This window comes from Lepidochelys kempii, chromosome 6 (genome assembly GCF_965140285.1).
Source record: "Lepidochelys kempii isolate rLepKem1 chromosome 6, rLepKem1.hap1, whole genome shotgun sequence".
NCBI lineage: Eukaryota > Metazoa > Chordata > Testudines > Cheloniidae > Lepidochelys > Lepidochelys kempii.
Window position 1 is genome coordinate 29,890,861 of NC_136385.1, and position 25,798 is coordinate 29,916,658.

At 41.9% G+C, this 25,798-nt stretch overlaps 2 protein-coding genes across 2 annotated transcripts in view; one reads left to right on the forward strand and one right to left on the reverse strand.

The window, feature by feature from the left end:
* The window catches only part of TSG101 (tumor susceptibility 101), a 51,101-nt gene extending 37,745 nt beyond the window's left edge, over window positions 1–13,356 (forward strand). Inside the window, exons 8-10 of the mRNA XM_073347308.2 lie at window positions 3,418–3,620; window positions 6,613–6,852; window positions 9,411–13,356. Coding sequence (XP_073203409.1) covers window positions 3,418–3,620; window positions 6,613–6,852; window positions 9,411–9,500 — 533 coding nt within the window. The 3' untranslated portion in view covers window positions 9,501–13,356. The remainder of the gene's footprint in view (window positions 1–3,417; window positions 3,621–6,612; window positions 6,853–9,410) is intronic.
* Window positions 11,239–25,243, reverse strand: LOC140912628 (L-lactate dehydrogenase A chain). Its single transcript, XM_073347309.2, has 8 exons — window positions 25,135–25,243; window positions 19,548–19,682; window positions 18,225–18,342; window positions 14,843–15,016; window positions 14,106–14,279; window positions 13,005–13,122; window positions 12,297–12,420; window positions 11,239–12,064 (listed from the first exon to the last, which is right to left on the reverse strand). The coding sequence occupies exons 2-8, from the start codon at window positions 19,671–19,673 to the stop codon at window positions 11,900–11,902; spliced, it is 999 nt and encodes a 332-aa protein (XP_073203410.2). The 5' UTR covers window positions 19,674–19,682; window positions 25,135–25,243; the 3' UTR covers window positions 11,239–11,899.
* Window positions 25,244–25,798: the final 555 nt, after the last annotated feature.

The following is a 25,798-nucleotide window of genomic DNA, read 5'->3' on the forward strand; positions in this document are numbered from 1 at the left end:
CAAATGCCATGTTTCTAGGTTCACATATATGTTTGTTTGCAAATACACAAGATAGGCCAGTCAACATCTCATTTTTGTGACTTAAATGAGAGGAAACTATGAAAAGTATAGTTGTGCTTCATATGATGTTTTTTGATTTTGAGGGTTTTGGGGGTTGTTGTTTGCAAAATACGCTCATCTAAGATCTACTGACATTTTGTATTTCCCATTTTCGTAGAGTCTTCTGAAGTTGGAAAATGAATTTTTCTTATGATTGAGCAGCAGTCCTTCCATAAGATTATTAAATAACAAAATCCTGAATTAACACAGGATTTTTTAATCAGCTATATTTTTAATTAAGATGACTGGAAGCTTTCCTACAATCTGGAACACATACTAAGCATTAATTGTCTGGAAAGGCAGTTGCGCAATGCAAGTACATATGCTCAACATTTCTGTAGGGTGTAAAGGAAATCTTGGACAATTCCCCTCCCCTCACACACACATTGCATTCAGTAATAACAGAAAACAATAGTCTAATCTTGGGTCCTAGCATTAATGCAATATCTTACATTTGTTGCCTGCAGTTAGAAAGGTAACATCCCAGGCCCAGTTGTTTTCATCCTTTTCCAATTATAGCAACTTTTGAATGAATACAGTATAAACTTCAAGCTATATATTCACATTTTATAGAAAGATTTAATCCTTTTTACATTATGTAAATAGGCAACTATTGTACCTCTTCTTCTGTATGGCTGAGTAACTTAATAGTTTATGAAAGGCTACTGCTTATTTTATATCCCATAGACCATGGATCTTGTTCCTGCTTGTTGTTGTTTTGACTCTTACTATCCCTTTGTAGCTTTCTAGAATTTACTTTAAATAGTTCTGATCTTTTTGCTTGGGGTGAATATGAAGGAGCAACATACAACCTTTTGTCTTGCACTATATTCAAATCCAAACAATTGTATATAGTTATGCTTTTGCTTTTCTCTATTGTGATATGTTTGTGCTTAAGTTTACAAACATTGTTAATGAAAAGAATACAAATAAAATAACAGCAATGATGTAAATGCAGGGCATTTCCTAGAGATTGACCTCTAAGATCAATGGGTTAAAATGTGCCTCAACTTCTCTCCCAATTGGTCAGTAATCCCAAAGAAACACACTGTCTCAATCATTATTGCTTTATTAAGTTTTTTTCATTTTCAAGAGCTTTCTTTTAAGACATTTGAAAAACTAAATATAGCCAATGTTTGGGAAGTTTGGTTCAGATGTATACTTGAGTGATCAACAAAATGAACTGTGAAAACTTTTAAAACTCAGTGCTGTGCAGACTTTTGTGAAAAGTGTGTATATGCCTGTGCGTGTTAAGAATCGATCAAAGAGTTTTATCTGACATGTAGTTCATTATGCAGAGGGAATACTCTGGTTGGTAGTTACCCAGTCTTCCTTAAATGTGCTCAGCTATACGTTTTTAGAGAGAAGAGGAGAGACTCTTGGCAGAGGAGCTGTGAACATGGTGAATGTTATGTTGGACTGTTAATTTTAACTTCGTAAGAAACTCGCTTCAGTGGTGAACAGGAAACTTAAACAAGTCTAAGAGTGATACTGGACTTTTCCATCATCTGGAGGAGAAAGAATGAATCAGTACCTGACGATCAAGTTTTGAAGTAAAGAAGCTTGTGTGCACCTGCCTTCAGTCAGATTTAGCCACTAGAACAAGTAAAGAAATATGGAAGGTGGGATGCAAAACTCCTGAAAAATGAATATATCACTACAGAAAATAAATAGTCATGTCCTCGCAAGAGATGACGAAACCAGAAAGTGAAATCTGAGGAAACTCGAAGGAGAGACTTGGACCAGAGACTGTGTTCCAAAGGGACATTGTGGAACTGGATACCCTAACCAGTGAATAAAACAGCAACTGATAGAACAAAGCAGCCCCAGAGACTTTAGGAAGAGTAGCCAGAAATTTACAACAGTTTACTTTGTTGTTCAGTGGACCCGAGATTATAAAAACAGCTGAATTTGGGAATGGACCAATCACACCAATGTCATGATGTCTTTTATGGATGCTCACTGTCACCCAAATAGGTTACTCATACACAGATCATCTTAAAGAAAAAAAAAAAAAAGACTAGTAACCAGGAAAAGATTGTAATTCAAAAAGAAGAGTTTTAATTTTAAAGATCAAGGGAGAAAGAAAAAGGATGGATGGCTGCGTATGAAAGCTGTGGGGCACTTTGAGTTGATGTTTAAGGTAAAATACAATTTTCATACTAAAGTGCTATTACTAATTTTTGTTGGTTTTGATGTTAGTGTGACATGAATAATTGGTGCTAAAGGCATACAAATATTTAAGAAAACAACATTTTTAGTAGTGTTAATGGAAATAATATTTGAGTTAAATCAAGTGTGAGAATTTGTATGTATAAAGGTTCCATGTTAAATCAAAAGGACATGTGCAAGACCGTCTAATCTGCATGAAGACAATGGGGAAAATTGCAGATTAGAAAGCACTTTGGGAGTTTGTGACTATAATGTTTTAAGGACTGCTTTTTACCTACCTATAAGGAAAGAGACTTTTCAATTGGGAACATTTTTGTGCATAAATGAAATGTTACTTTTGGATTTATATTCGAATGAGATGAGAATCTACTATGTAATCAGATATAGGAAATTTAAAAGTACTGATATAGAATCGTAAAGGTTTCAAGAAATGATCTGTGTATAATTTAAGGTATCAAAAATAAACCAGCATTTGTCTTGGATGTGATTCTGTTATTGCTCATTCAGTCTTTCCCCCTTATTTCAGTGTTGAAAGCACCAATCAAAGGTTATATTCCGATAGAAAAGCATCTGCTGTGTTGTTCAGAATTAAGTTTAAAATATCACATGTGGGGTGTATCCATTTACTTCTGGCTGCTTACTAGGTTTATCCATCCTTGTTGGTAGAAAGTTTCAAACTACAGAGTATCTGAAGACCAATTTACATTCATAGGCCAGCTGTTAAACAATCATAATAGTTACATATTTGAATGTTATCTTTTATACTAAGCTCCTCTGGAGTTTGCCATAAATTCAGCCTTCTGTTAGAGACTGAAACTAACTGTTTGTGGATCTCAACTGCACTTCTTGGTGATGAGATGGGCAGCCCCTTTTTAAAATTAGGGTTGAAAGCACGGTCAGATTTTAATGTGTGCTGAGTGCATGGATACACCTTTAAATTTAATTCATGTATGGTTTTCTGCATTTCATTGTGGCCTCTGCATTGCTTCTGAAAATTAACTAACACGGAAAAATTCATTTTATGTTCCTATCTCATATTCTTAAAGCTAGGTGCAGGGATTTAACCACTTTCTGTCAAATGGCCCTGTAACAAAGCTATCCAAAAGAGTGAGAGATAATTTTGTGCCTGTGAATTCTGTTCTGCAGGTCCCAGCAGAGATGGTACCATCAGCGAGGATACCATTCGAGCGTCTCTCATTTCAGCAGTGAGTGATAAACTGAGATGGCGGATGAAAGAGGAAATGGATCGTGCACAAGCTGAGCTCAATGCCTTGAAGCGGACAGAAGAGGACCTGAAAAAAGGTCACCAAAAGCTGGAAGAGATGGTAACTCGCTTAGACCACGAAGTGGTAAGCTGATTGAGAAAGCAATGCCATGTGTCTTGATTTTCAGTAGTGAAGTGAACCGTGTATGTGTACAGTCTGTTTTGAGTATAATGGATATTCCCAGGCTTCCAGTATGTCAGTTTTAAAATGTGTCCCCTTTTTTTAGTTGAGGGGGGTGTGTGTGAGAGAGAGAGAGAGCGCGAGCAAGGAAAGTAGATGGAAATGGAGGTAAGACTGTTCAACTCACTGTCCAGAATATCCACTTTATCATTTTATTTAGCAGTAGGGAAACTGTAATACATTTTATTGAAGGATATGTACTCCTGAAGATGATGCTGATGTAGGGATTTGTATAGCTTTCTGCCTCCATCTCTCTGATCCTATGTCCCCTCTCTTCCCCCACATAAATGATATGGAAAAAGGGGTACACAGTGAGGTGGCAAAATTTTAGATGAGACAAGATTTTTCCAGATAGTTAAGTCCAAAGCCGACTGTGAAGAGTTACAAAGGGATTTCACAAAACTGGGTGACTGGGCAATAAAATGGCAGATCACGTTCAATGTTAATAAATGCAAAGTAATGTGCATTGGAACATATAATCCCAACTATACATACAAAATGGTGGAATCTAAATTAGCTGTTACCATGCAAGAAAGAGCTCATGGAGTCATTGTGGATAGTTCTCTGAAAACATCCACTCAATGTATGGCAGCAGTCAAAAAAGCTAACAGTGTTAAGAACCATTAGGAAAAGGATAGAAAAGACAGAAAAATATCATAATGCCACTATAAAAATCCATGGTACACCCACACCTGGAATACTGCATACCGTTCTGGTTGCCCCATCTCAAAAAGATACGTTAGAATTGGAAAAGGTACAGAGATGGGCAACAAAAATGATTAGGAGTATGGGACAGCTTCTGTGTGAGGAAAGATTAAAAAACCTGGGACTTCGCTGCTTGGAAAAGTGACAATTAAGGGGAGTCTATAAATTCATGGCTGGTGTGGAGAAAGTGAGTAAGGAAGTGTTATTTACTCCTTCACATAACACAAGAAGCAGGGGCCACCCAATGAAACGAATAGGCAGCAAGTTTAAAACAAACAAAAGGAAGTACTTCTTCACACAATGCACAGTCAACTATGGAACTCATTGCCAGTGATGTTGTGAAGGCCAAAAGTACAAGTGGGATCAAAGAAGAATTCAGTAAGTTCATGAAGGATAGGTCCATCGATGGCTATTCACCAAGATATGCAACCACATGCTCTGTTTGTGCCTAGTCTTTGACTGCCAGAAGCTGGGAGTGCACAACAGGGGATGGATCACTCAGTTGCCTGTTCTGTTCACTCCCTTTGAAGCACCAGGCATTGGCTGCTGTCGGAAGACAGGGTACTGAGCTAGATGGACCCTTGGTCTGACCCAGTATGGCTGTTCCTGTGCTCTGAACCTCACTCACATTATGCCCCTCACTGTGTGTGGCTGCTCACCTTACTTCAACTGTCTGTGGTGCTCGTCCCTGGTGGACTGCGGGAAATTGAACAGGAGTTTCAGGAGGGGAGGGGATTTGAGCTGTTTGGTGGGGGACAGGGCCCTGCATTGAGACTTGTGCACATCAGAGGCTTCTCTTGGTACTGCTGCCTTGGTATAGCAGGAAGCTGGGCAGCAGCATCAAAAGGAGCCATTCATGTCCCAGTGCCTCAGCACAGAAACAGTTCGTTCCCAATCCTTGCCACTGTGTCAGCTCTTTGGTGCACTGTGGCAACGGCGCTGGGGAGCACTTCAGTCTCCAGTGCCATGGCATAGAGGCACTGGACTCCATCCCTACCTCAGTCTCCCTGCATAGCCCTGGACCCTCAAGCCAAGGGCCCCCATCCCACACAACAAAACGCCTCTTCCATCCCTCATGCCCACATATCCCTGTTAAACTAGTCATCAGAACTTGCTAATATCTCATCATGCCTCCATACGCAGCACTCACTCTGGCCTCCCACATTTTTGCTCATCCTCTCATGGCTTCTGAACTACATCTCTTCCCCTGGAGCCATCACCTTCCCAAACCCCTGCTTGCCATCTGGCTCCACAGGGTCTCTGTGTTGAGCCAGAGCCAATGAGTCTGCAAGACAGCCTTGCAGCACTGGAGAATGGGAGTAGCTGTTAGAACTGGACAATTATAGGCTAATCTTGGCAAAACTTAACGGTAGGTTGTCTTGAATGAAGGGGGATAACTATTATTGTGAGTTAACTTTACAAGATCAAAAGTATCTTATGTCCAAGATATTATCCAGATATATGTGTAATCCCTATTTTGAAGCTTGTGGGGATTTTGCTTCTTTAACTAGAGGGACCTAAGAAAAAGTGAGGAAAGCAGGACAAAATTACAGAAAGGAAGCAGCATTTTTCAGTGTTTTCTTTGTAATAGTTAATATATTAACTTTAAAAAGTATATGAAAAATTCAGTTGTCCTCTGAAGGATTATTGTACGAAAATTGTAAACTAAATTCAATCATTAAAGTGCAAAATGGAGGAATTTCTGTCCTATTTAAGTACGAATCAAACACAGTCTTAACGAGTGGGTTGCTATCAGGTCTTCCATAATTTTTCATTTATATATCACTTTTCATCCCAAAGGAGACCGTAGGCAGTCACAAATGTGATACAGTATGTACAACACTGAAATGTTAGCCACCTCTGTGATAGATAGTGGGAAACAGCCAGACAACTGGCAAATCAATCATGGCATAACCATAGCCAGAATAGTATAAAATAAGTACCTCACTCTTATTCCTATTTATACATTTTAAAATAGCATTCAGTTTTACATTAGAGGAAATATCTAGAATCTATGTGGTGATAGGATTTACCATAGTAAAACCCTGATACAAGTGAGCAAAGAAACTGAGAGCCAACTAGAGTTCTCAGAATTATTTTATCTAGTCAAATGCATATCAAAGTAAAATTTAAGAGGTCACCTGGATCTCAAGAACTTTAACAGAGCAAGTATTTTAAATATTTTTTTTAGGCTGAAGTCGATAAGAACATTGAACTTCTGAGGAAGAAAGATGAAGAACTTAGTTCTGCACTGGAGAAAATGGAAAATCAGTCCGAAAATAATGACATAGATGAAGTTATCATTCCAACAGCACCACTTTACAAACAGATCCTGAACTTATATGCAGAGGAAAATGCCATTGAAGACACCATCTTTTACTTGGGAGAAGCATTGAGACGTGGGGTTATTGACCTAGATGTCTTTCTAAAGGTAGGTTTCGCAAGACACTTTTGAATGTGCATTGAAAGTTACGTATTTGACTAACGTTTTGGCACTGAAAATTCCTGTGTGTCTGTCCCGAGATTGTGTTGCTGGGTTGTTGGTTTTTTTGCCAAAGGGGAACCAGCAGGTTTAAAAATGTCTGCATTTTTTAAAAAGAGAACTTCAGTTAATAAAAGGAATGCCCGTGGTTGTGAAAAGTCCCTAGTTAACAGCATTGTAGACGAAAGACCTGTGTTACTAGGCCAGGTGTAATGGTGGCAGGGCAGTGTGCCCACCTTGCTTTATCACTGTACCTTCACCCTGATTGTGGAGAAACTAAGTGTAAAGGTGAGCAGTTAGTCAGTCTCTACCCTCATTCTATCCTTGGTGGCTTTGCTGAAACAGCTAACTAAGTTTGTGGTAGTGTGGATACAGAAATGAACGCAGACCACCAACTCATTTCCCATAGCCTAATGCTCCACCATGTTCGTCTTTTTCTTCCTTACATCAGATTTTTCTATTCCAAGCAGAGTTTCAAATGCTTGAGTGGCTTTGGATCAAGACATAGCCAGATACTGAAAGATGAGTAAGAGGACAGAATGAAAAACGCTGTTTTAGGCATTGACTTCAGTTGGCTATTGCAGGTTGTCTGATTCTGAGGCAAGCAAACCGTATGTATGGACAGGCAAAAAGATACACAGAAGCCACTTCTGTAAAAGAGAATCCGCTCATTACCACTGCCTGCCTATGGATTTGTTTATTTATGAGTATGGTGAAGATTTGACACAGCTTATTAGCTAAATGTGGCAGTGATCTATTTTTATAGGTGGGGTATAGAAAAGTGAAAGAAGGGGAAGAGGACAGTTGCAGCTTGTCACCTGTTTAGCTGTGGTTATCAGGCTGGGTTTTATAGGCATTACAGCAGAGGTGTCTCTTAAGGGAGGCATTTGCAGGAAGACAAGGTGCATGTGGGAGAAAGCTTGGAGGCTTTTTACAAGAGAAGCTGACAGGTGGGCAGTAAGGGCGTGGGACATTGGCAGAGCAAAGGCAGTGATGTATGTCACAGAAAGTTACTAAGTTAGGAAGGGTGGGGTGAAGTTGTGAAGGATGCAGGGGTCCACCTATGCGGAGCCAGTTGCATACTTGGGGTGGCCTGTGTCTAGGAAATAGTTTACTGAAGTCACTTCTCTTTTTTAGTATCTCTCTGCTTTCCAGTGGTGTAAAGGCACACTAAATTGGTATGCCTTGGTATGCCTTTAAGCTTTCACTCAACTTAGAAACAGGAATTGTAACTTAAATCTGACCAGCTTTACATTCCATAAAAAGGTAGCAAACACCACATAGATTCACTTTAAAAAACTTATCTCCAACATGGAATGGTAGTATAGATATTTTTTAATGGCTAGTGCAATAAAAGGCCTCATCCCTATGAGTCTGTTTTCATTTATAACCGAACAGGTAGTGTGGAAATATTTATCCATACTTTTTGGAATGATGATTCACAAGTATTTCAAACATCTTTTGGCCCTGTGCATATGAAATCCTTCAAATTAGATGGGAAGCATATAGCAGATCTTGAGTGACCTGATTTTGACCAGTTGACTGAGCAACCAGACATTCTCCAGGAAGGAAAAGCAAAGGGTTTGGGGTTGCTGATCGTAGTCTTGTCTTAACTTCACTTATAAGTCAAATCATTTCAAGAGAGGTTGATAGCTAAATGTTTAATTAAGGATCAGGATAAAAAATGCCATGCAGTGGGCAAAAAGATACCCCACCTGTATTTGCAGGTGAATAAATCCACAGCGACTTTGAAACAAAGTATTAAAAATGCTTAAAATTAAACTGATTCAATAAAACTATTTAACTTTTAAAGCTCATTGTTGTGTGTCCATCTCAGTTAATACTCACTCCTTTTATATTTCTCAAATACAATGCCTAAGGGACTCAAAAGTCTAGTAGTCTGCACCTACGCAATCAGTACTATTGGTTCTTTTTTCTAATGATAGAAGTTCACTGACATTCCAATTTGGGGTGAGACTTCAAATCTGGGGTTCAGCTTTAGCATCCCATGCATGGAGAGGCCAGATAATGGCTTAACATCTGGTCCTTAAGCAGCTTGGCTGTTGAATTCACCAATGTGGTCTTCACCCCAGCTTCCAAGTATCGTTGTCTCTCATGGGAGGCACAGTAGTAATCTACAGTGATTCAATTTAATTTGTTATACGCTCCATAAAATGAAATGTTTTTACCAGATACTTAATTCACTAAAAATAAACCATAGTGAATGATACTTTATTGAATTTGATTGCTATTTCTTAGCAAAGAAAGTGCTGTGAACTATGTGTTGCAGTTTGCAGAAAGTGTAAAGTATTTTACTTTGGGACATATCTTGAGGTCCTTACTCTGTGTTTACTTAAATCAGGATTTGGCCCTGACAGTGTAAATATCCATTTCCAGAAATAAACATCACATTTGACTCAGATTATGCAAAGTATTAAAATTTTGGATTGCAGATAATCTCAGATTGTAATGAAGACCATACTAAATTGTATCTTCTCTTTCTCCAGCATGTACGTCTTCTGTCGCGCAAGCAATTCCAGCTGAGAGCACTAATGCAGAAGGCAAGAAAAACTGCTGGACTCAGTGATCTGTACTGACCTCTCTGACTTTAACTGGGAAGTAGGGCTCCTTAAGAAACAGTCACTCTCTTTTAATCAGTAGGTGCCCAGAATAAGTTATTACATCATTCAAGTGTAAGATATTTTGAATCAATAATATATTTTCTTTTTCTTTTTGGTAAAGACTAGCTTTTATTAATGCACTTTCTATTCCCTGTAACCTTTTTTGTGTTGGTGGATTAATGCTAAATAAAACTTATTGCATAATTTTTTTCTTCCTATGTTTTTGTTTAGAATATACTTCCTTTGCAAACAGATACATCTTCCTAGTTTGTGCAACTTTTTATTTAACTAACAAACATACATATCACTAATAGATTGCTGAGACCTGGAAGCATCTTTTCTTCAGTGTCCAGAACTAGGAAGACTAAACACAGTTGCTTTAAGTATGGCTGTTACGTCATTTTTAAGTTTATTATAAACTAATGAAAGCAGGGTGCCCAAAGTAAAGGCTTGTCTTCTGTGCTTGATCGTGTCACCCAGGAAATGAGATTTCTTGCAGGGTGAGCATAGCAAAAACGGTGGTGATTTTTTCCCCCCATTCTATTTAGATGTTACAAGCAAATATCACCCACTGGTAGTATTGCAGAAATGGTTTTGTTCCCCCCCTTCCAAATCTCCAGTAATTATTTTTCCTCCAACTAACTGGTCCTGAGAAACATGCCCAGCTTTCACATTAATCAAGAGCTGTGTATCCCTCCCTACTTTCTTTCTGGACCTAAAGTGGGACAAAAACGATCCTGCACTTGGTCTGTTTCTTTAAATTACAGAGGGCTGTAACTCAATAATCCAATTTATTTTTTCCTCAAAGTCAAGATGTATCTTCCTTCCTCATCAAGTCAGCTCACTACTACAATTTAGGGCCCTTATTAGTAGAGTACTTGGAGATATTCCCTACAAAAAGGTGATTTCCCCCCCCCCTCCTCCTCCCCCCCAAGGTTTTCAGTGTGTATCTACAGTAATCCATTTCCCCCACTCTTATTGTGTTCTGTATGGTTTGTTAACTGCTTCTGTTAGTGCATTAGATTTTAGGGAAGCTGTTAGCCTGCTTCCATGTATGCACTAGCAGCAGAAACTCCTATTATGGTATACCTTTGTTCTGATTCATTTGCCTGTTAACCACCTGTGGAGAGAGAAGGATGGATCCCATTAGCACAGATTGCTGAGTTACTCTCAATTCCATTTTACAGGAAAGGGAAAAAATCCTCTTGTTTTTCTTTGGCATGTAGTTTGCCTTGGTTTATTTAGGTCAACTTTTTGAAGTGTATCTTTGCGATTAAGCTTTGCCTCAAGCTCCTAAATCCATATTTTACATGTCAAAATCTAGAAGACATGTTATTCAAGAGTACTAAGCCCCTGCAGTCTCTGCTCTCATCTATTTACTGGGATTTTTGTGTAATAACTAATGAGTTAGCTATTTAATATTCAAAGGGGGGGGGGTCTTTTTTTTTAACTGAGATTTGAGATAAAGGGGCTATAGGAATAGTAGAGAGGATTGGTTCATATTGAGAATCTGGATTTAAATACCAAGCTTTTGTGGATCTGTACTCCTCTCTGCATCAAACTGACTTCAATCTAACCTAGTATCCTGCCTCTGAAAGTGGCCAGTGCCATGCTTCAAAAGGGACAACTCTGAACAGAGCAATGTCATGTGATCCATCCCATTTCCAAAAGCCATGTTTGAGGCCCAATGTAAAATTAGACAAGGAAACAGAAGTAGCAGTTCATGGTTTATTTGGCATTAGGGCTGGTACAGTTGAATGCTTGCAGTGGCCTTTACTTGTTGTATACAGCAGTCCTGGTTTTTACATTTCTAGGAACCAGATTTACAGCTATTCCAGTATTGTACACAAAAATTAAGTTCTCTGGAAAAGGTATGCACAGAGATTCCAAAGCAGTTAGGAAAATACATTTGGACCTGCAACAAGTTGAGATCTTTAATCTATCAGTCAGAGAAAGTTGGTCAGCGTTGGTTTGCCCCCATCCTTTTTGTAATACAAGAAATACTTTGGTCTCTACATTTATTACACAGTTGTGAAACCAATTATATTCTTCTGAACTGACATTAAACTGAGAAAAAGGCAGAGGATTTTGCTAGGCAGTGCTGTTTTACAAGGTGTGCTAGATCTACTTTACACCACTTAACTGTAAATTACTAGGTTGTGATCCACCTCTGGCTACAAATACAGGTTTTGGTGACTAGGAATAGCCCCAGAACAGTTTCCTACTCTAATTTCAGGAAACTGAGTTGTTCATAGATTTTAGCTTTACATGTTTCTAGTCAGTACCTACATCAAAGGACATGACCTACTTGAAAAGTGCAACAGACAAATCCACTATACTATTATATAGTGAAGTGAAGTTCTAGGACATAAGAATTAAAACTGCAGTTCCTTCTGGATTCCCCAAAGTGTATCTGCACTCTTCCTTAGCTTTTCTTCCTCCTCACTCTTCAGAGTCATCTTTACTACATCCGTAATGCCACCATATCCCAACACACAAGGAACACTTAAGACGACATCATCATGTATTCCATACATGCCCTGAAAAGGAAATAGAAGGATATTACATGGTTCTTTTACAACCCTGGTTTACTTTATTTTCAAGTATTAGCCCATCATGTCACCACTTCCTTTAAGCCAGTGGTCTAAATTGTTAGCCAAATTTCACAGGAAATTAGGCAGCTCTGGATATTAATATTTACAGCTGTAAATTAGTTTACCTCTTAACACAAGAATGGTGGACGTTTCTCTGCTTTAACAAGCTGCTGCTTACCTTAACCATAGTAGAAATTGGGTGAACCCTCTTTAGGTTCTTCATAATAGTTTCAGCTAGATCTGCCACAGAGAGACCAATAGCCCATGATGTGTATCCCTTCAACTTGATCACCTCATAGGCACTGCAAAGGTAAAGTACTTGCTTTACATTTTCTAAAAGCAAAATGGTTAAACTGAAGTTTGTTATAACTTGGATTATGAAATCTTAAAACAATGGGTATGATTTCCAAAAAATTACCTAACTCAGCGGCACCAGTCCCACTGACTTTCAGCAGGACTTGTGCCCTTCTACAGGATTAAGCACTTCTGAAAATTCCACCCAGTCTGTTTAACAGTCAAGCACCAAGGTACCTATTAACCAGATTCAAAGTATTGGGTTCTCTGCATCGAAAAAAAATTAGAGGTGCATTATTATGCCCATCTATGTAAGAGTTCTTGGCATACAAGATTGCAGCTCACCAGAAATTATTAACATGTTTTCTCCATTAGACTGGAGAATGTTAGCTACCAAGGCATCCCTACTTTAAGTTGTACCATTTCTGCATCTTGTTTCTGTTCTGCTGATACTGCAGCAGATACTTACAATACCATAACTGAGCACAGCTGGTTAGAGACAACACATCTGCTCCATTTGACATTATGCACTATATAGGTCTGTGCCATTTAAGGGTAAAGCAACTTGTTCTAGTGTAAAATTGCTCTTTACCTGTCCACCACCTGTTTGTGGACTTCTTTCCAGTGCTCTTTGTCTGCATCAGTTCCTAGGTCTGGGTGCAGAGCCTTCAGGGAGACACCAGCAACATTAACCCCACTCCAGACAGGTACTAAGATAAATACACAAAATTAATGAGTTATTTCACAGTAGAGCAGTTATCCATCCACCAGACAAATCCTAATTTCACTCCACCCAAATATATACTGACAATTAGCGTAACACCTGGTAGAGTGAATCTGTTGCCATACAAGTGCCATTGTGGTTTCGATGTCTGAATGTAACACTAAATTTTTTTTTAAATGTTTGTATCTCTTACAGGATTAAAATAAGTCTTGTGAACCTAGTCCTGTTTGAGTGTCTGAGCCAGTTTCTTTATTTGGCATCTCAAGGTTAAAGATGGTCAGTTTGGGTTTTTTATTGGTCAAGAAATGAATTGTCAATAAGGGACTATTTAGGTAGTTTCATGAGGGGCTGGGGAGGTGAGAAGGGAAAGCAATTTTGAAGTCTCCCCTTCCCAGACAATGCTGTTTCAATCACTTGAAGGTGTGTTGAACAAAAACATTCTTAGGTACTCCTGACCTAGGTCTGCACTTCAGTTCCTCCACATAAGTTTTGAGAGAGAGGCCAAAAAAAAAAAAAAAAGCATTAAGACTGAGTGACTAAAATTAAAAATCTTGTCTAGTGCCGGTCTGATGACAGTGTTTTTCAAGAGTCCCTTGCAAGGAAGAGCTTCACCCTCCCACTCCTTCAGCTCCCTACTGGAGAGTTCTAGGGAGAATTTAATCTGCAGATTTTGGCCCTCCTTGGGTTACAGTAATGACCTTTTCTAACAGAACAGGTTAAGTCAAATATAGATCATCTACTGTTACTACATGCCACAGCTAAGTTAAGGAAGGCAATGCTTGTTCTCTTAACTTGCCTCATGTTAAGGTCCGAATGAGCAATTCTTTGCAAAAGATTGAATATTGGTGTTTCCTAGGACCCTGGTAGAGTTTTAGTCTTGAGCTCCTAGTACATTAGCCTTATTCTATTTGTGGTTTTTTGTTTTTTTTTTTTAAAAAACACTAAAGATAAATAAGGCTTCATACGTACCACTAGAATCTCCATGCTCTCCAATTATCCACCCATGGCAGCTTAGAGAATGGATACCCAGTCTTTCTCCCATGAGGTAGCGGAAACGGGCAGAATCCAGATTGCAGCCGCTACCAATAACACGGTGTTTAGGAAAGCCGCTGATCTTCCAGGCCACGTAGGTCAAAATATCAACTATTAATACAATAAAAGAACTGAGTCTTTAATTAATGAAAAATTCTAATGCCTTGTTTGACAGTTTATTTCAACTGATTCTTGTGAGGGTTTTATCTGTAAGCGGAGAAGATTTTTACTAAATATGCTGAATAGAGTACAGAATTGATACACACCTTCCCAATATACATCTAGTTGCCTCTTAGCAAAGCCACCTTTTTAGCTGCATGGCAGAGGTTTAAATTACACTCTCTATAAGACATGGCAGCCTCCATTACACACAGTCCTGCTTCAAGAGCTTTACAGAAGTAGTTACAGGCAAGTTTAAACTGGAGGGTGAGGCTTAATTCTCAAATAGGCAATGTGAAGTTTTTTTTTTTCTTTTTTGCGGGGGGAGGAAGGGAGGTGACTGCATCTTGCTCTTCCTAAATTCTGTTCTGAACTGGGAACTTGAGACAAGTGTTACCTCAAATCCCTAGCCCATTAAACTAGGTTAGTTTTCCCCCTCTCTGAAACATGCTTCCCTATTCCATAAGGACCAGGGAACGATGAGGGCTTTATTAAGCAGTCCTAACAAGCCTGACCTGGATTTGATACGACGAGCAGCGTGCAGTCAGGGCTGTACTTGACAATGTTGGGAATGATGAATTTGAAGATGTTCACATTGCGCTGGACCAAGTTAAGACGACTCTCTCCTTCTTGCTGGCGCGCGCCAGCTGTGATGATAACCAGCTTGGAGTGTGCGGTCACACTGTAGTCTGCAAAGAAAGTGTCAAACGTTAATTCTTTCCGCAGATAGCTCAGAACAAGCCTAGAGTTCCTACCATCCTCAAGTTAGAGCTCACTGTCTGAAAGTGCTGAGAGGCAGTAGTTAGTGGAGACAGTGGTCTCCTGCTAGTCAGTTGTTCTCTGCTACGCAGAGAAAATTCCATCAGCTTCATTTTGTTGCTGCACGAGTTTCTCTGATACTATAGTAATGGGGGCTAAATGAGTAGGATAGGACTAGCTCTTTGAGTGTGGACGGTGTTAAGCACTCTTATCTACAGCTATGAAACGTGGACACTCTGTAACAGACACCTGAAGAAACTAGAGCATTTTCATATGTGCTGTCTGTCTCCCATGTAACATCAAGTGGGCAGAAAGATACCAAACAAGGTCCTGGACCAGTGCTGCATGACTAGCTTTGAATCCCTGATAATACATGTACAACTTTGCTTGGCAGGTCACCTCATCCATATGGATGACATACAACTCCTCTCAGCCATGTTTTATGGACAGTTAAAAATGGGAGCATGTACACTGGGAGGCCAACAAAAAAAAATTAAAGGCACTACCAAGGCTCATCTGAAAGCTCTTCAAATCAACCCTAACACATGAGAAGCTGCCAAAGAAGCGTGAGTGAAGAAAGCAGGCTGTGGCAAAAAACACATGGCCACATCTGCCTGCCATGCAGCCATATCTACAGATCCCTTAATTGGGTTACGTTCACCTGAGAGCACTCACTGAAAGACTCATGTCAGCTATAACAGGAGACTCCAACAATGGAAGGAGGGAGAAGCAAGCCCCAAGTGTTACCTTTCATGGAATGTGTGGGGGTTTTTTTGTTTTTTTTTTAAGGAAATACTGGGTGCACTGCTACTGATGGTAGCCCTAGAGAGAAGCCAATCTGGACAATAGCTGAGGTATAGGTAGTGGTGGTATATGCTTTTCTGGCTACTGTAAGCATGGGGTGACGTGTCTTACAATTTAAAAAAAAAGCCTCTGTTCTGATAGGGACTGCCTACGGATGAAGAAGTTACTCCTTGGCAGAGAAATAAGTAAACTATGCACTAACACTTGCCATAGTCACTAGCCACTGTGAAATTTAAACTGGCATGGCCTGAGCTGTTGATAGCCAATAGGAGTGGTAGACAAGAACACACATCATGCTGGTGATTAGCCACTGCAGAGTAAAGTGATCTAGGAGGATCATACAGGTAAGCTGAAACACCTTTATGTAAGAACCTATAAAAAAAAATTCTAGCCCCCGTGGCTGATTCTAGAACACAGGAGTGCTCACCTCCACAAGCTTTAATGAGAAGTTACAAATTCCAATCTGGCAGCCATGAACCATTTTTTATTTTTTCCCCAGAGAAGCTACAGTTAAGGGCAACAAATTGATCCGTGATATGGAACAACTTCCATATGAGGAGAAATTAAGAAGATGGACTGTTCAGCTAAGAAGAGAGACAACTAAGGGCAGGGGGATAGGAGAGGTTTATAAAAATTATGACTGGTGTGTGAGATACTGACAGACCAGGTGTTAACTTGTGTCAAGGTCCCCATGTCAACAGAATACTGATTCCAGCTCTGCATGTGTCAATCTGGCTCACCAGTGTGGTTACAATAGGTATTAGAATTACAATAATGTTTGTTTAGCTTTTATTAAAGGATTGAGAATGCATGCAGCAAGTATCTTACTTTAAAGATATGCAGTCCATATTGTAAGGTAATATTGGAGTGGTTGTACTGTGAGCCTCTAAGGCACCAGACAAGAGACATGCATTAAATTAGTGTGAAAGGCTGATCTTCACCAGAAGTTGTTACGCCCTCCCCCTCCGCCAAAAAAAGTCCATTGATACCAGATGAACTAGTGTAGGACATTGCAAGTGGAATTTCCCCTACATATTCTCAACAAGAGGAGAAGAGAGACTTCTTGTTCTGCTCTCCCCCCAGAAGATGAGCCACGCAAGTGAACTCCTCCCATTAAGCTTGTAGCACAGAACAAGGTTGAGGACAAAAATCCTAAACAAAAGGAACTAAGGATCTCTACGCTGCTTGCATTGTCCTTGAAAATGGACATGGGTTTTCTAGGCATAAGCAAGAAATCCCCATCTGCTTAGCCTGGGTTAGCTCTCAAGGACATATAGAGCTTGCTTATCAGACTATTCTATCACCTTTTGAAACTTAAGATAGACATAGATGAGTTACAATGTGCTTTAGCTTTGTAAATAACTCAGTTTCCTTTTCCTATTTAAAAGGACTTTATACTGTTTATTTTAGGATTGGCTACAGGCATAGTCTTTGGTGTCAGATCTAAGGTACAACTGACCTGGGGTAAGTTACTGGGCTTTTGATACCAGGAGTAACCTGAATATTGCTGTGATTCTTGGTGTAAGGGACTTTGCTCACCTGGATGGGAAAACAGATTGGAGAACCCAAGGGGACTGAGACTCCATGTTTAGGCAGTTCTGGTGCTGGAGGAATTTACACTTGGTTGTGAGTTCTATACTTAGATTTCACCAACCAATTTGGGGTTTGTGCCCTGAGGTCGGTACTCACACTTGAGTCACTACAGGCAGCATTACAGTGTACAGAAAGTGAATAAGGAAGTGTTGTTTATCCACTTCACATAACAAACACTAAGGGGTCACCTGATATAATTAATAAGCAGCAAGTTAACATATATAAGGAAGTACTTCATGAAAATGGGTTCCAGAGGTTGACTCTGCGTTGTGTGATGTTGAAGGCCAAAGTATAATTAGGTTTAAAAAAAAAAAAGAAACACACAACAAACTAGATAAGTTCACAGACAATAGGTCAGTCAGAGGCTATTAGCCGAGATGGTCAGGGATACCACCCCATGCTCTGGGTATGCCTAAGCCTTCAGCTGCCAGAAACTGGGACTGGGGGAGACAACGGATCACTTGAAGTTGCTCTGTTCTGTTCATTCCCTCTAAAGCAGCTGGCACTGCTGGTCTGACCCAGTATGGCCTTTCTCATGTTCTATATGAACAGAAACAGATTAACACCTGCTGTTCAATACTAGGACTAAAAATCAAGTGTAACACTTGGATGAGCAACCGTGTATCCAATGAAGTGAGCTGTAGCTCATGAAAGCTTATGCTCAAATAAATGTGTATCTGAAGTGATGGTCTCCATTTAGAAACTATATTTATTAAAAAACCACCACCACCACACACTAACCTTTGCCAGAGACAATTTTTGGTGTTCTAAGGAAGAGACTGCCATGCTGGAGATCCAGCATCTCTCCTCTCAGCTTGTCCTCTATGACATCAACAAGGGCAAGTTCATCAGCCAAATCCTACAGGAGGCCAGAAGCACAATTAGAGACCAAGTCAGTGTGCTGGATTTCTGAATTAAAATGTTTCACTGTAATCTGTGAAGTCAGCCTTTAGAAAGATAGCAACAGCATAAATTAAGTGTAGTTAGCCAACTGTTGCTGGTCAGGATCAGAAAACGGTCATTCTAAGCCAAATATTTTAGTTAGCTGGAACTTCTATCACAGTGCTAGCTTTTGGGGGTGGGGGAGGGAAGTATTGACACTTGCAGTAATTTTCCTATCTGTACTGCACCTCATACAGCATCACTAGACTGTGGAGTGCACACAGTTCCATGCATGTTAACTTGAACAAGACAAATGGCTTATGAAGCATAATCCAACAGCTAGTGGTTTATAAACCATGACTATATTATAATAATGAAAAGCAAGCATTGTGTAATCTGTGGTACGATCAATACATAGTTTGGTATTTCAGTGTGGAGAACGCAGTTCAGATTTAGAACAGACCACGGTCTCCCACCCCCAAAAACTCCAGGAAAAGATTACTTTCTAGAAGTGACATTGCATACTCTGTGCATTACACACATTTATGTTCAATCCAGCATTTCTCATATCTAAGATAGAATTACTTCTAATACACAGTGGAATAAACAATTCAACAGCTCAGTTTTCTCCTTGCTTAAAGGAAACTGCTTTAGGCATTCTAGCAGTACAAATAAAGGTTTGGAATCCAGATATATTTTATTCTGTAACTATTTTAGTTATCTGCCCAGGGTGGATAATTACAGTAGAACCCCATTTATCAGACCTTCCATTATCTGGCTCGCTATTAACCAAACAACCAGCACACACGTAGGTCCAGAAGCAGGTGATCTCTCTTGTGGCCACTAGACGGCACTGCAGCCTCACTTTCCCATTCTCCATATTATCATATTTTTTCATTATCCGATCTGGCTCCTGTCCCAAGTAGATCAGATAAGATATATGGGGTTCTGTACATGAAAGTCAGAAAGCTGGCAGTTGTTGGGGAAACATTCTGATAGTACATGTTATTTGTTAGCTCATGTATAGCAAAGATATGAAGTGAATACCTATATTCCATCTGGCATACAGGGTAAAACTGGCATTTACAAGGTGCAAGAACAGACAGATAAATCAATGGTTCTAGCTATTCTCCATCGCTTTCTTTGGCTCCAGATGGAGGATGGGTAAACCTTGACACTCACCTTCATCAGGATGCTGATTGCACAAGCCATGCCGACTGCGCCAACCCCAACCACAGTGATCTTGTTGTGAGCATGACTGTGCTCCTCCTTGTGAACGTTTTGAATGAGAAGTTCCTTAACAGACATCTTGTAGTGCTGAAAAGAATTGAAGTGTCATGTAATTTCTCTGAACATCCGAGTTATTACTGTAGCTTTGAAGCAAACTCAATTTGCCTATAATCATGGACCCTGTCACTAGATGTAGCGCAAGCAAGAAAGTTAGGAGTGACCACATAACTGAGACAGCTGGCGATGCTGCTTGCAGGAGAGAGGCCCAACGTGTACATTCTGGTTGAGAACCTGTGGGCCACTAATAACTAGAAATTTATTTAAATATACTAAGCAAGCCAATTATAATTTGCCCCCCAATAAGGTGTTATGGGCAATGATTATAGTTGGTGTAGCGCTCTAGTGACATGTTCCAATATTACCACAGAAGGCTTTGCATTGCGGTCCAAGAATCTTTTGGTTAAATAAAGTCACTTCTCTGGGTTTCAGAGTACAGCACTGTCTGGCAAAGGGTATTCTACTGCACCAACAGCAAGTCTATGTAGCCACTACCTATGCAGATGGGGGGGGCTTAGCTAATCCACCTCCCCACGAGGCAGTAGCTAGGGTGACAGAAGAGTTCTTAACTATGCCACTCCTGGATTTTTCCCCACCCATGAGCAATGTAGTTCTGCTGACCTAATTGTCTAGTGTAGATCAGGCCTAGTACTAGAGCTAGACTCAGGCTACGTCTACGCTACAAATTACTTTGGTGTGACTTACATCACTTGGGTGTGAATGATCTGCACCCCTGAGTGACGCAAGTATACAACCTAACGCTGTCCACACCGGCGCTTAAGTCAGTGGGAGAGCTTCTCCTGTGGCCGCAGCTACCGCTGCTTGTGAAGGCAGGAGTTAAGCCGACAGGAGAGCTCTCTCCCAACAGCTTAGAGTGTCTTCACCAGAAGTGCAACAGTGGCACACTTGCATCGGTGCAGCTGTTGTAAGTCATTTAGGGTAGGTGTACACTACTAGGGCCTTTCTGTATCTTAAGTTCTAGGATACAGGCAGAAAAGACCTCGTCAAGTTCACTTCAGACTTCCCAGCCATGTAAGTGGGAGTGGGTGACCAGACTCCCTAAATTCTCTTGTTAATTAGTTTTAAGGTGCATTTGAGGAATTTCCATTAATGAGCCAGTTAACTTTTCCCCCCTGGGTAGAATATTCTTACAAGAGGAGTATGCTGCATCTCTGGCTGTGCCAGCAGAATAATTTCCCCTATGGCTTCTGCATTCACAACTATTTCAGCTGCATGTTACATCACAAGGAAGATAGGAGTGAGGATCTGGTACGGCAACATTAATATTTATGAGCATAGTTTTAAATATGCCATTAGTAATATATCCAGTTCTTCAGTCACATACCTGCTCGTTAGGTACCTAGTACTATATGGTCCATGTATGACATTTGATTGACAAAGACAGTCAGTAGTTTGGTGGGGAAGTCTTTAAAATATTACTTAATTTGAGCCACAACTTAGGGGGCTGGTTCCTTTATTTAAGCATCAGACATTCCCACTGGGAAACAGCCTTAATGTTTATCATTACTTTTAATCCAGTCTGGCAGATTGCTAGTAGTTTAAGGCTATGGGGGATATCTTTGGCTGGGATGTGGGAAGTCAATCGAGGAGAGGCTTAGGACACAATTTCAAATTCCACTGACATAAGCAGTAACATATAGGGTAACCTTTCCAAAAGCATTTAAGTGACCTACAAACTTCTGAAAGTGTTCCCCTCCCCCAAGTTTATTCATGGGTATTTGTGAGACAGGTGCCGCTTCTTTTGAAGAGCTGTACAAAGCCACTATCGTTCCTCAAAGACGAGACAGAGAATGGGCCAGAACAATGAACCCCCTGCTCCAGCATGTCCCTCAGGGTCAGCACCGAGAGGTGCAAGTTTGCACTGCTACTGCTCTGTTGGTCCTGTGGATGAAGGGATTCAGTAGCTAGGGGCTATGATTCTGGCCCCTTTCAGAGGCACTTACATACACTTCAAAATAAACTGCTTCTTTCCCACCAAGGGGAAGAAAAAGCAGGAAAAACAATCCTGACCACCCGTGGGAAGTGGAAGGCACTTCACTGGTTCTAAGTATGTACAGATTGGCACCGGAAATTCTCCCCTTCCACTGGGTGTCAATATAACTGGTCTTTGTGGAGGAAGGCACCCCAGTGGGGAGTCCTGGTCTTCAGACTCCAGCCTGGAGTCACCTTAGTGCTTTCTCCCCTCAATTCAGACCCCATCCAATCTTGCTGGTGTTGATGCAAGGACTGACTCCAGCTCCCAGTTACTCCAACCGTGTGATAGACTCCTGCTGCTCTTCTAATAGAGGCAGTCTGCAGTTACCAGTGGGAGCAAGGAACCACCCAGCCAGCAGACTCAAGGAATGGCACCCTGTGGCCCAACAGCCTTCCTCTTCGGGATCTAAGTCCCAGGAGAGCCACTGTTGCCATTTGCCCCCTTAGCCAAGTTCAGTGCAGCCAGGGGACTGAGTAAAAATAGCTGCCCAGATGAGGCCAGGGGGGAGAATAGGACTTGCTGTGTTATGCCTGTGGGACAGGTTTTGCCCAATGAAATCTAGGGACAGAGGTAAAGATTGGGGGGGGGAGGGGTTCTTTTAACCAAACAGTAGACTCCATCACTTAAGTGTTTTAGAGTAGGAAATATACACAGGGACTAGGAGTCACTTCATCTTCCTATCACATTGCATCTCCCAAGCAGCAGGGTCACACCCTCTCCTCTGTCTGTAAAGTAGGTTACAGTTATGGCATATTGGATAAATGCTAAGTATAAGCTCTGCCAGGCTGTCTTTAGTTCATGTGGTACAGGGTCTGGCATGAAAGGCCCCTCACCAGGGCCTCTATGCAGTACAAGACAAGTTAACGTCGGTTTTCCTATGTATTGCCCCTAGCAAAGAGACCAGAGTCACGGGCTTCGACATGGAACATCTCTGCTTCCCAGAGCACTGTGTAACATGAGATACCCACATGTTCTCCATAGGCCAGATTTGTCCAACACATTTTTTAAAAAGGTGGTATGTGAATCAGTAAAGATTGGGAACTGCTGCTCTAAAGCATCTCCACATGTGCCAAGTCCTCCATGAGATAAAATTTAGACAGGAAATGATACATCCTGTTTGGATCAAAGGCTAATAGAAATATATCAGCTGTAAAATATATGTTTGTGGGATATTATTCCTCCCCAAGGAGTTAGAGCTCAGGGATAGTCATGAAGAATCAAGCATCTGTACACAGCATGAAAGCTACTGCATAGATCCATTGACAGGTGAAATCAATACTTGATTGCATCTATTTAATATGTGGCTCTGTGCCTATGTTGTGTTTTATGACTTTTGCTTTATAACCAACCACAAGCTTTACAAAGGGTCTCTTTAAGGAGGAAGCAAATCATTAATTCTAAGTTAGCTCTACTTTTAGCTCCTAAATATGCACTATCACCATAAGGTTTAAAAAAAAATTACAGAAAGCAATGCCATCTAGTGAGAAAGCACTGGTAATTTATAAATATGCCCACCTCTAGAGAACTAACCTAGGACTCTCATGACTCAGAGATCACTAACAGCACTGGCTCCATTCCTCACTGATCAAATTAAATAGCTATCTAAGACAGCAAATACTGACCCAAAACACACTGGTTGGTTAGGGTTTGGTTTTGTTTTTCACAAAGTTCGTTAAAACAAATGGGACCACAAATATTAATTGGGCTATTTTTTCCCCTGCACTGTGTCATGTTTGCGTAGCTGTACTTCTTCCTCACAGAGCATCAGATTAACACAGTGGGATGTTGTATCATAGCTGGAATCCAACACAGACCAGGGGCTGTCAGCTTGCCAACCCTAATGTCTTGCCAGACCCAAATGCAAATGGCTGGGGCTGGGTTCCATACCGCTGCCAAGGGGCAATAACTGGAATGCCAGCCAAGGCTGTTAGAGCCCTTTGCCATGCTCAGCTTCATGAGCAGAGGAGGACTTAGGGATGGTGGGAGTCCCCGAATTCACCCAGCACAGGCTCAGAGATTGGACACATCTCTGACATTTTAGGAGTAGGCACACACCACTATCCACCCACCCCCTGGCTGCTCCCTACAAGCCCTTGCAGTGTTACTGCCTGCAGCAAGCTTTGCTTGATCAAGGTGGGGGCTCCCTGGTTTTGTCTAGGGAAGATCAGCCCAAGCACCACCTCAAGGAGCTCAGTGCTGTTTCAGCTCCTCTGTGTGCTCAGTCCTGCTCCAGCCAAAGGGGCTAGCGGAAGATTAGTCCTCACAGTGTGTTAAAGGGGCAGCTGAGTTCTGACTCTGCCTGACTAGGGGTCAGGGTCTGCTACCCCATGCAAGAGTAACCCTCCTTTCATTCGCATGCCCAATCTGCGAATGCCTCCTATGCCCTGTGCCAGCAAGAACTGCAAGGGCCAGCCAAGCTAACTCCCACTCTGGGCACGGATTTCACTTCCCCTCTCCAGCCACAGGCAGAAGCTAGCCCCGCCTTCACCCCCCAGAATTCATCATGCCCTGTTGCCCGAGGGAAAGTGCTCGCATGTGTCTGGGTGCAGTAATCTGGAGAGTAACGAAGTTCACTGCACACGTTGCAACCCTCCACGCTAAGCAGCCAAGCCACCAGCAACCGCAAGATTCTCCCCTCCACCCAATTCAGACAGGATCAGGTCCTTTGCAGCCCAGCGACCCTAAGCAACCCCTGTAAAGGAGGATCAGCTAAGCAGGAGCTTTATCGTCCCCAGGGGCTTGGCCATCACACAGCAAGGAAGCACCTTGACTGGGCTCCAAGGTCAGCAACAGTAAAACGATAACTGCATGTAACAGCTCCACAGCAGTGACTCAATCGATGATTAAAGCGGATGTTGCAGCTTGGGGAAGAACTCAGATCACACGGCACGTAGCCACGGTGCCTACTGCCCCGGTCCACCTCCAAAATCAGTGTGACCCAGAGACTGCAGCCAGAATCACCACCACGTCCCCCAAAATACTGTTACCTAGGGCTGCCATAACCCTCCCAGTGCGCAGGGGTTGTATAACTAACCCTTCCATTCCCCCCCCCCCCCCGAGTTACAGTGGCCCAGGGATCAGATACCTGTAACTCATCTGTCCCTAAAAGCAATTCAGTTACTAGAGGCTACGTAGCCCTTCTGTGTTCCCCACACCCACAGCGGTGACCCAGGGAGCACAGGAGAACCCAGCCAGCGCTCCCGCACAAAACAGTGACCCAGGGGCTTATATAACCCGCACCACCCGTGTGGCCAGGGATCGCAGCACAGAGCCCTCCTACCCCTCCCTCAAACCCAACCGAGGAGCCACAGGTTTAAATACCCCCCCCCCCAAAATAAATACAAGTGACTCGGCGGATTATGCAACTAACCCCCCGCGTCCTAGCGGCCCCCCCCGGCTCTAGCAGCGTCTGTGCACAGCGCTGCCCTTGCTCCAAGCGGCCGGGCTGGGAGATCCTGCAGCGCCGCACTCCCGCCTGCGGCTTACCTGGGAGCTCGAGCTCGCACAGACTGCACGCTCCTGCCGCTGCTCCGGCCCGCTCCCCGCCGCCACTGCAGTACCGCTGCCGGGGGGAGGGGCGGGGGATATAAGGAGGGCTCCGCGGCTGACGTGCGGCCAGCGGGGCGGAGCGCGCTGGGCCACAGCCCGAGTGGGGACGTGCCCGCCTGCACGTCGGGCGCGGGGGCTGGGCCGGGCCGGCCCTGGCTCGGCGGGGGAGTCTGCAGCCTTGCGCGCAAACCAGGCTGTTTGCGAAGGGGCCTTGGCTCGATGCAGAGGTCAGGACCTGCCGTGCGGGGGAGTTGGTTTTTAAAGATTACCTGGGAGCTAAGTGAGGCGCCTGAGCCCCATTTTACAATTGGGGAAACTGAGGCACGGGATATTTACAAACGTTATCGCTGACCACGTTAAAGGTCCCTTGCTTAAGGGGGTGGAGGGTTTCTTTAGGAGGAATAAGGAGACTTGGAAGGATTTTTAGGTTGACTTTTGGATTTTTTTTTAAGCATTGAAATGCAGGCCTTGGCTGCCCTTGGAAAGCTCTATGATAATTGAAGAATTTAATGAAATTAGGCTATCACAGAAGCCTGAAACCTGAGTAATTGAGATGAGAAGGGGAATTTGTCTATTTTTGTGAATAGCTATTTAATGTCAG